Source organism: Lutra lutra, chromosome 6 (genome assembly GCF_902655055.1).
Source record: "Lutra lutra chromosome 6, mLutLut1.2, whole genome shotgun sequence".
In the NCBI taxonomy this organism is placed as follows: domain Eukaryota; kingdom Metazoa; phylum Chordata; class Mammalia; order Carnivora; family Mustelidae; genus Lutra; species Lutra lutra.
This window is the reverse complement of record NC_062283.1, coordinates 126,803,983-126,817,350: the sequence shown is the minus strand read 5'-3', so window position 1 is coordinate 126,817,350 and position 13,368 is coordinate 126,803,983. Positions and strand designations below refer to the sequence as shown.

General features: G+C 34.4%; 1 protein-coding gene and 1 pseudogene across 7 annotated transcripts in view; both read left to right on the top strand.

Annotated features, from left to right (window-relative positions):
- HACE1 (HECT domain and ankyrin repeat containing E3 ubiquitin protein ligase 1) overlaps positions 1-8,995 on the top strand; it is a 119,972-nt gene extending 110,977 nt beyond the window's left edge. For all 7 annotated transcript variants that reach the window (XM_047733419.1, XM_047733418.1, XM_047733420.1 and 4 more), the window contains 2 exons: positions 7,345-7,458; positions 8,014-8,995. In XM_047733419.1, coding sequence (XP_047589375.1) covers positions 7,345-7,458; positions 8,014-8,116 — 217 coding nt within the window. In that variant the 3' untranslated portion in view covers positions 8,117-8,995. The remainder of the gene's footprint in view (positions 1-7,344; positions 7,459-8,013) is intronic.
- Positions 8,996-9,463: 468 nt separating this feature from the next.
- On the top strand, positions 9,464-12,439 carry LOC125103312 (cofilin-1-like; annotated as a pseudogene).
- The last annotated feature ends 929 nt before the right edge of the window (positions 12,440-13,368 follow it).

Genomic DNA, 13,368 nt, shown 5'->3' with positions numbered 1-13,368 from the left:
ATCTTGGGGTTTTAAGTTTGAGCCCCATGTTGGGTATAGAGATTACTTAATAAAATCTTTAAAAAAGAGAGAACATGAATATTCACAGATTATAGACTAAAGATATGAAAGAAAACCTTGTTTTAGTGTTCTGTTGTAGTTTTTTGGCTTCTTAATGCCAAGAAGTACCCAGAGATTTGAGTAATTTAATGAAAAGAATTAAAAATTATATATTCTAGGTGGGAGGATTAGACAATTTCAATAAAAAGAATTACTTCTAATCTTAGTGTCTGAGATTCCAGAAAATTTCCCACATACATAAATTTTTACTTTTCTTTTTTTTTGTTAAGTTTTATTTAACTAACCTCTACAACCAACCTGGGGATCAAACTTACAACCCCAGTAAAAGTCTCGTGCTTCTCCCAACTAAGCCAGCCAGGTGTCCCATAAATTTTTACTTTTTAAAAACATCGTTCCTGGGACGCCTGGGTGGCTCAGTTGGTTGGACGACTGCCTTCGGCTCAGGTCATGATCCCGGAGTCCTGGGATCGAGTCCCGCATCGGGCTCCCAGCTCCATGGGGAGTCTGCTTCTCCCTCTGACCTTCTCCTCGCTCATGCTCTCTCTCACTGTCTCTCTCTCTCAAATAAATAAATAAAATCTTTAAAAAAAACAAAAACAAAAAAACAAAAAAAAACATCGTTCCTCTTTTATAACTTCTGAATTTAGCAATATATTATTAAAATTTTTTCCATTTATAGATCTAATTTGTTCATGGCTACCTATTCTTCAGTTTATGGACCTTAATTGGTATTGTCCTTCATTGCTAAATTTTCCTGTTTATAGTAATGCTGAACAAATAAGGAATTCTTACATTTATACACTTGTGGGCCAGTTTGATTATTTATATAGAAAAAATTCTTAGAAATTTTTGGATATGAAAGTATATAAATTTTTATAACCTGATACAGTATGTATCAGGTTCTTTTACCCTTCAGAAAGTTACCAGTATTCCTATCAACAGGGAATGAGAGGACCTATTCCTTTTGTTCTATCAGTACAGGATGTAATTTTTTTTTTTTTTAAGATTTTATTTATTTGAGGGAGAGCATGAGAGAGAGTGAGACCATAAGCAGGGGGGAGGGGCAGAGGGAGAAGCCGACTCCCTGCTCAGCAGGGAGCCCGATGTGGATTCAGTCTCAGGACCTTAGGATCATGAGGTGAGCCAAAGTTAGATGCTAAACCGACTGAGCCACCCAGGCACCCTCATTTCTATTTTTATATAATTTTTTATTTATATAATTCTTATGTGAATTGACTGTCTTAATTATTATGCATTCTATTGTCATTTTTTTTTAAAAGATTTATTTATTTGAGAGAAAGAGAGCTTGGTGGGGAGTATTGGGGTGTGGAGAAGGAAAGGGAGAAGGAGAGAATCCCAAGCAGACTCCCCGCTGAGCACAGAGCCAGACACAGGGTTTGATCTCATCACTTTGCAATCATGACCTGAGCTGAAATCAAGAATCAAATGCTTAACCGACTGAGCCACGCAGTTGCCCCATCATCATTTTAAAAAATTCAGTTCTACATGTTCTTTATGTGGGACATTAACCTTACAAATAACTTTCCCCAGGTTATCGTTTGCCTTTTAACTTTATTAAATTAAATATAGAGATTCCCATGTAATTTAAATTATAAATTTTATAAAATTTATAAAATAGAAGTATTAATTTTGTAAGTTGATCATTGTACTTTTCTTTGTTGTTTTTATAACTCCTTCCCTACTCCCAAGATTTTATATATATGTTTATCTGCATTTTTTTCTGTAACTTTTTATAGTTCCTATTTTTACTTTCCAATTTTTAAGCCATCTGGATTTTATTTTAGTTTATGTATTGACGTAGAGCTCTTACTGTTTTCTAAATGATTTATATCTAAACACCATTTAATGGATTATTATGTCTGCACCACCATGATTTGGTTGGTATGAGTCTTTAAAGCGCAGATACTCAAGTTCTCTGGGACTAAAAATGTCTGTTAAGTTGCTGCTCTTGTAGAATGAAAAACTCTTGTATTAATAATACAGAGTGCCTCTCCCAGGTCAAACGTATAGGCATAGTTAGCAGTACTGAAAAGAATTGCACTGTTTATTATTTAACTGGTCATGAAGTATAGCTTTTGAGTCCATTTAAACTGAGGTGAGGGATGTGAGTAAAAAATAGAAGCCAAGGAAGCTGAGGGGAACAACACAGAGCTAAGCTTCACCATCATGCTGAAGAAGTCACCTTTCAACATTTAGTCTACAGAGTCCTTGTTTTGAATTCAGACTGAGTAATTTTTCAGTTTTTTTAAACCTTAACTTTTATTTAATTAGACTTAAGTGTAGGTATAGAGCGTTTACCATTCTAAACTTAGCATGTATTTTTTTATTCAGTAGCACTTTCTGGAAAATTCTGATGATCTGTTTATATTAGATATTAAAGTATCTTTCTCTGTGTCCATAGTTTAGTTTAGTGCAACCTTCCTGAAAAGTCAAATGTGTTCTAATTATTAGAACCAAGAACCAATGCAAAAAGTAATTTTTGAATATTTTTATGATGTAACATTATTTTGGTGGTCTATAAGACTGTCTTAATTAAATGACTTACTCAAGAATAATGGGATTCAGACTTGATGATTTCTTTGTGTATAAAATAGAAGTGTGTCATTTTTATTTTCTGTAATTTTACATTGTGTGATCCAAGTGTCATAATATTCAGCCAAAGACCATTTCATTTATTTTTCTCATACATGCTTAAGCTTGATGAGCCATGATCTTAGGATAATATTCACTGATTATTCAATTATGGGGCCCAGTCATATTTGGTTGTAGTTTAGAAGAAGAGGAATAAAATTTCAGAAATTGTTTATGAATAGCAGTTTATAGTATAATTTTAGTTTAAGATCTTTAAATTGGAAAATCTTCTGATTTTTAAGCATATTTTTCAAAATTTAGTTAAATGAAAAACATTAGATTGATCATTCTGATGTTGAAATACTGTATATTAATTTGTCAAGTCTCATTTTCTTATCTTATTCTGATAAAGTGGTGTACTTTAAAATTCTACCTCTATAGGAAATTGAGAACAGCTTGGCTTTTTACCCCTTTTCATTTTTTGGTTGTCCTTTTAATAGGCGTAGACTAATGTAGAATTTTATTTCCGTTTACACACTTGTCCAGGTCTTCTTTAGCTATTCTATTGCTATTTCTTCTAGTGTTTATTAACAAGACTTTCAATATTCATTTGGATTTCTAAGATAAGCTCAGGCATTTCATCAGTAAAGCATTTAATAGCAACCAAACAAGTTCCCAGCTATAAAAGACAACTGCTCTTTTTTAGAGTTTTATTTATATTGGATTTTGGATTGGATTTTTTTCCCCCGATGGATGTATACATACCATTTATGATTTTAAACAAAATTCTGGTGCATTTTTCCACAGTTTTTGTAGTGTATGTGGCAGAAAGTACAATAACATTTAACACTTTAACCATTTTTAAGTCACAGTTCTGTGACATTAAGCACATTCACATCGTTGTACAACCATCACCACCATCCAGCTCCCAAACTCTTCTATCTTCTGCAGCTAAAACTGTACCAGTTAAACACTAACTCTTCATACTCCCTCCCTCTAGCCCTTTGGAACCACCATTCTGTTATCTCTCTCTCTGAATTTCACTACTCTGGGTACTTCATATAAGTGGAACCGTGTATCATTTGTCATTTTGTGACTAGTTTATTTTACTCAGCATAGTGTCCTCAAGGTTCATCTACATTGTAGCATATGTCAGAATTTCCTTCCTTTTTAAGGCTAAATAAGAATCCACTACAGGTATATACCACCTTTTGCTTATTCTTTCATCCATGGGTGATCACTTGAGTTGCTTCCACCTTTTTTTGGCTTATATGAGTAACACTGCTATGAACATGGGTGTACAGATAATCTCTTTCAGTCTCTGTTTTCAATTCTATGGGCTATATACTGTAATTCTATGTTTGTTTTTTGAGAAACAGCCATACTGTTTTCCACAGCTGATAGAAATTTTACATTCCCACCAGCAATGCAGAAGTGTTCCAATTTCTGCATATCCTTTCCAATACTTCTTTTCTTTTTTTTTTTAATTTTTGTGTTTTTTCTTTAAAATGATCATCCTGGGGGATCCCTCGGTGGCTCAATCTATTCGGTTAAGCATCCAGCTCTTGATTTTGGCTCAGGTCATGATCATAGATTTGTGAGATCGAACCCCATGTCAGACTCCGTGCTCAGCAGGGAGTCTGCTTGAGATTCTCTCTCTCTCTCTCCTTTTGTCTCTCCCTGCACACACACTCTCTCTAAAATATATAAATAAATTAATCTTTACAAAAATTAAAAAAAAAATAAAAAGTTCATCCAGGTCATCATGATGTGTATGAAGTGATATCTGATTGTGGTTTTGATTTATAGTTCCCCAATACTAGTGATGTTGATTGAGCATCTTTCCTTTTCTTTCCTTTTTTTTTTTTTTTTTTAAGATTTTATTTATTTATTTGAGAGAGAGAGAGCATGAGAGGGGAGAAGGTCAGAGGGAGAAACAGACTGGGAGCCCAGCTTGGGACTCATCCTGGAACTCCGGGATCATGACTTGAGCAGAAGGCAGTAGCTTAACCACCTGAGCCACCCAGGTGCCTGATTGAACATCTTTTCATATGCTTATAAGCCATTTGTGAATCTTCTTTGGAGAGATGTCTATTTGGGTCCTTTCCCTATTTTTATTTTATTTTATTTTATTTTTTTATTTTAAAGATTTTTATTTATTTGGCAGGCAGAGAGGCAGGCAGAGAGAGAAGGAGGGGAAGCAGGCTCCCTGCTGAGCAGAAAGCCCGATGCGGGGCTCGATTCCAGGACCCTGGAATCATGACCTGAGCCAAAGGCAGAGGCTTTAACCCACTGAGCCACCCAGGTGCCCCCCTTTCCCTATTTTTAAATTGGGTTTTTATTGTTGTTGTTGAGTTGTAGGAGTTCTGTTTATTTTCTGGATATCAATTCCTTATCAGATTTATGACTTGAAAATAATTTTCTCCCATTCTATGGACTGCCTTTTCACTCTGTTGATGGTGTCCTGTGGCGGATAAGTTTTTAATTTCGATGAAGTTCAATTTATCTATTTTTCTTTTATTGCCTATACTTTTGGTGTCATATCTAAGAAATCATTGCCAAATTCAGTGTCATGAAGCTCTTCCCCTCTATTTTCTTCTAAGAATTTTGTGGTTATAGTTCATGCTTTGATCTTTGATTTATTTTGAGTTAATTTTTGTTTATGGTATTAGGTGAGAATTCAATTCCATTTTTTGGTAGTGTGGATATCCAGTTTTTCCAATACAATTGTTAAAAAGATTGTCCTTTCCCCATTGAGTGTTAGGATTCTGGTTGAAATGATTTGGCCATATATGCAAGAGTTTATTTGGGATAATCTATTCTATTTCTATATGTCTGTCTTTATGCTTTATGCTATTGCTACATTTTTCTGATAACCATAGCTTTGTAATTTAAGTTTTGAAATCAGAAACTGTGAAACCTCCAACTTTATTCTTCTTTTTCAAGATGGTTTTGGCTAAAGTTTAACTTTTTTTTTTAATGAACTGAATTATGCTTTGTACTAAGAATCCCATGTTAGAAAACATTTCTAATAGTGGTCAGACTTCTGCGTTTGAGTATACCTTTAGTACCTATACATTAATTTTTTTTGTTTTGTTTTGTTATCATTCTTACTTATCTAGAAGGTACAATAGCATCTCAATATAAAACAAAATGTTGGGATGCCTGGGTGGCTTATTCGGTTAAGCGTCTATCTTTGGCTCAGGTCATGATCCCAGAGTCTTGGGATGGAGTCCCTCATTGGGCTCCTTGCTTGGTGGGGAGACTGCATCTCCCTCTGCTTACTCTGCCTGCTGCTCCCCCTGCTTATGCTCTCTCTCTTTTCTCTCTCTCTCTGACAAATAAACAAAATCTTAAAAAAAAAATAAAAACAAAATGTTCTACAGGATTACTTTGTTTAATCATGATACATACAAAAGCTAATTTGAAATAATGTCTTTCAAATGTGAACAATAGAATTTAGGAAGTTGTGATTGTATTCTCTGTAGCCATGTACCCAAGATTAAATTTTCTAGTACTGTATGCATTTTGTTAGGGTTTTCAAATTTGAATGTGGTCTTTTTATGTTTATGTTAGGTGACATTAAAAAAGAAATACATCTGATATTGTGACTCTTTGGAACAGAAATGTAAAGAATATTCTAGTTTTCCCACAGTGAAAAACAAAACAAAAATCCTTTGACCTGTTGGGGAGGAAAAATTTTTCTTTACCTTTTAAAGTTATTCTGCTTGGTCTAAGAAGTAAATTGACATGGACAGATTAACAGGAAGAAAACGAATTTAATTCATATGTTTTAGAGCTCATAGAAATACGAATCTCAGAGAAGTGACCAAAGTAAGCAAGCAGGATTTACACCTTTTAGACAAAGAAACAATATATTTTTGAGGGATTGAAAAGACAAAGCAGTTAGTGCTTGGAGTAGTAAATTGGTGAAGAAGTAATGAGGTTTGTTTCTATAGCCTTCTCAGCCCTGAATTTCCTATCTCTGGTCATAGGATGTTTCTTTACCTTCTGGTACAGGGAGAGCACCTTTCATATGGGAGATTTATTTCCTGCTTTCAGCCAGGCAGAGGAAAGGTTAAGTGTCCTTTTTGCACTGGTTGTTTTTAAGTAACTTTAATTTGAAATAATCAGTATGCCTAAGTGGCATATTTGGGGATGGCCTGCCCTGAACCCCATCAGATCCTAGATATTGTTCACACATAGGGAAATTGTTTGGATTACATCTAAGAGCCTCTCTGTTGCTTGAATTAATCAAGCAAACATCCGTGTATTTGGCAAGTATCTAATGAATGTCTGTTAGATGCCAGTCATTTTGCTAACCCCAAGGGTATAAATACAAATGTGACACATTTAAGTCCTCAAATTAGTCCCAGTTGAGTAGGGGGAGACACATATGAGAAAATAATTGTACATGCAGTATGCTATGTGTAATAATAGAGGTATGTGCAGTGGCCAATTGAAAGCATGGTATGGCTTACAGAAATGTGGACAGAGGTTCTCCATGGAAGCTTGCTAACTGGCCACAAAGCATCTTTTAATAATGAGCTGGAGTTTTTCAGAACCAAAAATGTTACCTTGTCAGTGCCCTAGAGTTGAATATATTCTAACTCTATAACTTATAATTTGAAATGTATCTATCACAAAGATTTTCGTTTCCTGATTACAACTTATTAAGATATGAACTTTCAGTTCCAGGGTCCCACATGGTGGATTTGCTAATATCATGGGTGGAAGTGGATTGCAAAACTTTACAATTGCTGCTGTGCCATATACTCCAAATCTCCTACCAACTTCAAGCACATGGTATGTTAAAATGTTTATTTAAATGCATTGTGAATTGTCTTGATTAATTTTGAATAATTAAAGGTCTGACTACTGTACTGCTGCATTGAGAGGAAAACCTCAACAGTAATCTGTTTTCAGCATTTTGGAATCACTGATAAATAAGTAACAGCATAATCCCTCGCCTTTCCCTTTTTTTGGTAGGGAAAATATTTGAGGAAACTACCTACCTATAATTTAATTAAATGTAGTTCAAGTATCACTGAAGTTACACTGTCATAAGTATCACTGAGTTACACCATCACTTCAAACTAAATTCCCTTATTGCTTATTTATTTTAGGCTGAAAGGAACTTATTTTCTTCCACTACATTTGCATACTAAAGGAAACTGCAATGCAGCAGTTTTTTTTTTTTTTTTTTTTTCTTTTTAAATACTACTTCAGGGTTTTCCAATTTGAATGTAAATTTGAGAGGGTGATTTTATGTTAATTTTGAGTAGTGTTTTCACTGCTAGACAAAACAATCAGAAATTTCATAGATTTCCTGTTTAATGATGGTATATTTTTCTTTTTTAGCATCAACATGCTCAAGTTACCTGAATACCCAAGTAAAGAAATACTCAAGGACAGACTTCTTGTGGCATTACATTGTGGCAGCTATGGTTACACAATGGCGTAAAGAAGTCTGGAAAATTCATCTGATTACTGATGCACCATTCAGAGTGGCAGAAATAATTTAGGAAACTGTCAACAGAAAAGGAGCCTAAATGCAGCCCACAGGCAGGGCTGATGTTTAAAATTCATAAAGGATCACGCTTTCTACCCTCCCTTCCCGCTTCCCTTTTATGTTTGCTGTTTGTGATACAATTAGAAAATATAAAATCACAGTAGTCTTCAATTTAAAAAATGCTAATTGAAAGTAGTAGAAATTGTCCTTTTTCATATTTCTTTTACTCTAATTGAAGATTGTGTTAAGGCGAAACCTTATTCTACATTCCACCTCTACCATTTAACTGTCTTGTTGAAAGGGTGTTTTCTCTTTATTTTCCTATAAAATTGTATTAGGACACCCAACCTGGTATGTTCTGTTGCATGTAAAGTGCTGTTTATATTTTGGAAAACTGTTGTATAGAGTGAATTAATTTAGGTTGTATATAAAGCCACAAATATGTATTTTCCCATATTGAATCTATATTGCAATGATGTTTTTTAGCTTTTTAATATTTTAATATATAGTGTAAAATTTAGAGTGATGTGACTAACAGCTGATGAAATGACATTTAATTTATATATTAAAGCTTATATTGTATGAATTATTTGTATCTTTCAGTGATCAGTTTCCCATATATATACTGTGGTCTCAAAGTCTTATGTCCTATTTTAATTTATATTTTAGGTAAAATTAAATATAATATTTTAACACATTCTTTTTATTGCTTTTGTTTTATCTGTGAGTTCTGATAACATATTTGAAGAAGTAGTCCAATGTGCACAGTACAATTTAAATATGTAAGTTTTTATTCTTGTTTTTTTTTCATGATTAAAATGTTGAGATAAATGACGTGCCTAACACAGAGCTTTGGGTTTTTAAATTTCAGAGTGATTTAATCCAGTTTTCTTTTGAAAGGATCCACCTCAGTTGTTACAGCATACCTTTTAAGGGGAAGTAGGAACACTCACATATTTAGAAGTGCTAGCAGAGGAACTTGTAATGTCTAGAACTTTGCCTTTGGAAACTAAAAGGATACTATCTGGTGGCATCAATGTTGGTAAAATGATTCATGCAGATTTTTTTCCTATGAGTAGATGGTCATATTTTCAATATATATTGAAAACTTTGTTACATTATAAAGCTTCTTTAATATATGTCTTTTGATCTTCTTTTGTTTTTGCAGGTATATATATATATATATTTATATATTATATATTTACATATATAGAATATGTATATTTATTATTTATATTTATATATTACATACAAAAAGAATTTCTGAGCAAATTAATATTAAAACTAGGAATTCTTTAAAAAGACAGCTTTAAAATTAAGACTTAATGCATATTTACAATAAAGAAGCTAAAAATTTTTAAAATTTGATTTTCAAAATTCATTTGTATGAGGTTGTTGCCTTCTGAGTTTTCAAAAAGGCAATTGACCTCCTTAATATTACATTGCTTATGATTTTAATGTTTAACAAACATTTATTTCTTTATATAGTCATTCAGTGCATTGGGCTTTGTCAGATTAGTCCTTTTGCAAGTATTTATGTAGGAGAGATAATAAAATATTAAAAATTTCATGGTATTTTACCCCTGAATTTGAGTATTTTTTGTACAGATTTAACAACTTCAGGGTTTATTTTTTTATGTTGTCTTTATCTCTTAACCATAAGAATGTAGTTAATATGAAGTATTTTATATGGATTAAAAATACTATTTAAGTGAGAGGCAGCAAGTCTTTTTAATATACCTTATTCCCACAATTTCTTCTGTAAGTACATGGATATGTTGAATGCAAAGTAGCATAGAAAAATGACTAGAGATTTTTATCCCCTTTGGGTAAAAGATTACTCTCATAGGAAAATGACTCTGACCTTAAAACACATAGTGATTCCATGTAACGGAGAAAACAGAGGAACCAGCACTCTAAAGGAATAAAAATATAGGGCAAAGGACCATAGTGAAGGAAACGGATTAATAAAAACATCTCAGCAAGAGTAGATTAAACTGTTCACATAGTTTGAGGGAATAGTGATAACATAGTTCATAAAAATCTTCTAGTCTGTCCAGAAATTAAAATGTAATGTAAGGAAATCCCAGCTTTAAAACAGTATGCTAAATGCAGCCTAGAGGCATGACTGTCTTTGTGGGTTGGATATGGGGCCAGTAATGAAAGCTTTAAAGTGAAGGTCACAATTTGGAGGCCCAGTAGATGATTTCTACTCACAGTTTTCTTTGTCATGCCAATTCTAAAATTCTAAAATGAGTTGTCAACATTTAAAAAATCTGAAGGTTTCATGCAGAAGTCTAGATTTTAGGCTTTTGAGAGTGCAGGACACTAACAATATTGGGCATTGATTCCTAGAAGGCATAGTTGGCCGCAATTAAAGAGAACCCACTTCTTCCATTGACTGAATATTCATGCTCTTCAGTCTACCATCTTTTAACCCCATCCTGCCTCCCTCATTTGTGTTACCTTCTTGGCCATTGACAGCATTGGAATTTGCTTTAAAGAATCTATGTTGATCAGAAATGTTCCCCTGGAATATAAATTGGTACAAATTCTTTGGAAGGCAATTTGGCAATGTCAGATTTTTTTAAAATGTACACATACTCCTTGACTCAACAATTCAAAAAATTTATCTCATGGATAATCTTGTTCATGTCATAAAGATATTTGTACAAGAATGTTCCCTGAAGCCTTGTTATAGAGAGAAACTGGAAATAATTTAAATGCCTATCAGTAAGGGGTTACTAATAAATTACAGCCATCAGTAGAATATTAAATAGTATTTGCAAAGAATAAAATGGATTTATACACACTGATACGTAAATGTCTCTAAAGTATGTTAAGTGAAATAAGGTATATAGAAGAGTGATTAGTGTATAAATAAATATAACATGTGGGGCAGTTTCACACAAGAATGATTTCTGGGCCATGGGTTACTGCTATATATGGGAAAGCATTATAAGATGGGATAAAAACTTTCTCATTAAAATAATTTTTTTTTCCTAGTTGTCTAAAACACAAGCCTGAGTTGTTTTCTATGTGATATTTGTAAAAAGAAACACTGGTCTCTTTAATCAAGGGAAGTAAGCATTAATAATGTGTTTTTATTTGATCTATAAAAATGCCATAACAGTAGCAATAAGCAATATTTTCATAACCACAAAACTTACTATTTTATAATGTGGTTAACTTAAAGTAAGTCTCTTTAAGTCAGATCCCAGCAGCAGCGGCAGTGGCCATCCTCTCTTCTGACTCTCCTTGTTACCTCCCTTTTGCTTACGGAAAATGGCCTCTGATATGGTAGTCTCTGATGGCATCATTGAGGTGTTCAGTGACTTGAGGGTATGTGCATATATCCTCAACACCAGAGGAGGTGAGAAGTGCAAGAAGGTGGTACTCCTCTGCCTAAGCCAGGGCAAGAAGAACATCTTAATACCTGGAGGAGGGCAAGGAGATCTTGGTAGGGCATGTGGGCCAGACTATAGACCACCCCTCTGCCACCTTTGTCAAGATGCTACCAAACAAGAACGGCTGGTATGTCTCTATAACACAACCTGTGAGAACAAGAAGAGCAAGAAGGAGGACCTAATGTTTATTTCCTGGGCACCTAAGTCTGTACCCCTAAGAGCAAAATGATCTATGCCAGCTCGAAGGATGCCATCATGAATCAAGAGATCAAGCGTGAATTATAAGCAAACTGCTATGAGGATGTCATGGACTGATGTACCCTGGCAGAGAAGTTGGGGGGCAATGCCATTATTTTCCTGGAAGGCAAGCCTTTGTGAACCCCCTCCAGCCCCCTGCCTGGAGCATCCGGCAGCCTAAGACCTGCCCATGAGGGTTGCAGGCTAACCCCTTCCTGCCAAACCCAAAGGGCTGGAGGGATACCAGCAAGGGGAGGGCAGTCCCTTCACCCTAGTTGCCAATCAGCCTCCTTGCCCCCTGGACCTTCCTCCTTCATCCATCCCTGATGGTTCTAGCCTTCCCAAGCCACTTTTGATCTGATTCCTCTTGGGTTGAAGCAGACCAAGTACTCCTATCCAGGCACCCCAGTTTGGTGGGTGGTACTATATTTTTTATGACACCCCAATTCCCTATCTGTTCTTTTTCCCATGCTGGTAACTTCTAACTTCAGTAATGACTCTGCTTGTCTGTTTAGTTCTGTGTATAAATGGAATGTTGTGGAGATAACCCCTTCCTGCCCACTTGGTTCCCCTCCCCTTTATCTGGGTGGCAGCCACTCATGGAAGCAGGACCAATAAGGGACCTTCAATTTAAAAAAAAATCACACACACACACACACTAAGTCTAAAGTCTTTTGCAAACATAGTTAAAGGAACGCTTTTTTTTCCCACGAAGCTCTATTTCCACATTGCCTGATAATTAGCACTATTTATAGCTCTTTAAAATTCTACCAGTTATATATTTATTTGAATTTACACTTTTTCTCTGATTTTCCTTTTTAAAAAAATTTTTTTAAAAGATTGTGTTTATTTGAGAGCATGAGAGAAAGAGAGGGGGGTGAAAGGCGGAGGGAGAAGGAGACTCCCTGCTGAGTAAGGAGCCTGACATGGGACTCATGACCTGAGCCAAAGGCAGACGCTTAACCAACTGAGACATCCTTGTGTTCTTTTTTTTTTTTTTTTTTTTTTAAATAGCGCTTATTTGATTGGGGAAAATCTGGAAAGCATGGATTCATGTGTTAACTGGAAAAAAGCCGTAAATTACAAGTCTACTACCCAAAAGTTTTATTAGCTTCTGGTCTTAATGCATGTTTTCCATAATTGAGTTCATAAAGAACATAGCATTTAGTATCTTTTTTATTTATTCAGCATTATATTTTATTTCCCATGTCATTACAACTAACTTTTAAACATTTTTTTAAACTTTGGCATAATATTCTTTTGTATGAATGTATCATAATCTATTTGACCATGTCTCTAAAGTTTTTAACATAGATTTCTAATATTTTTGCTTTTATAAATACCAGATGGTCTCTTTCAACACTAGTTACAGTTTAAGGGTGGTAACATTTTCTGGGTTATTTGTTGAAATGTCCATCAATTGCTTCACAGTTGTGGAATTACTATTTGAAGGTTCAAGGAAGGGCTGTTGAAATTTATGGTAGGTAGGACTAGATAGCATTTTTCCAGCAGCACAATTAGAGCTGTGTGCCCATCTGAACATAAAAAAGATTAGAAAGA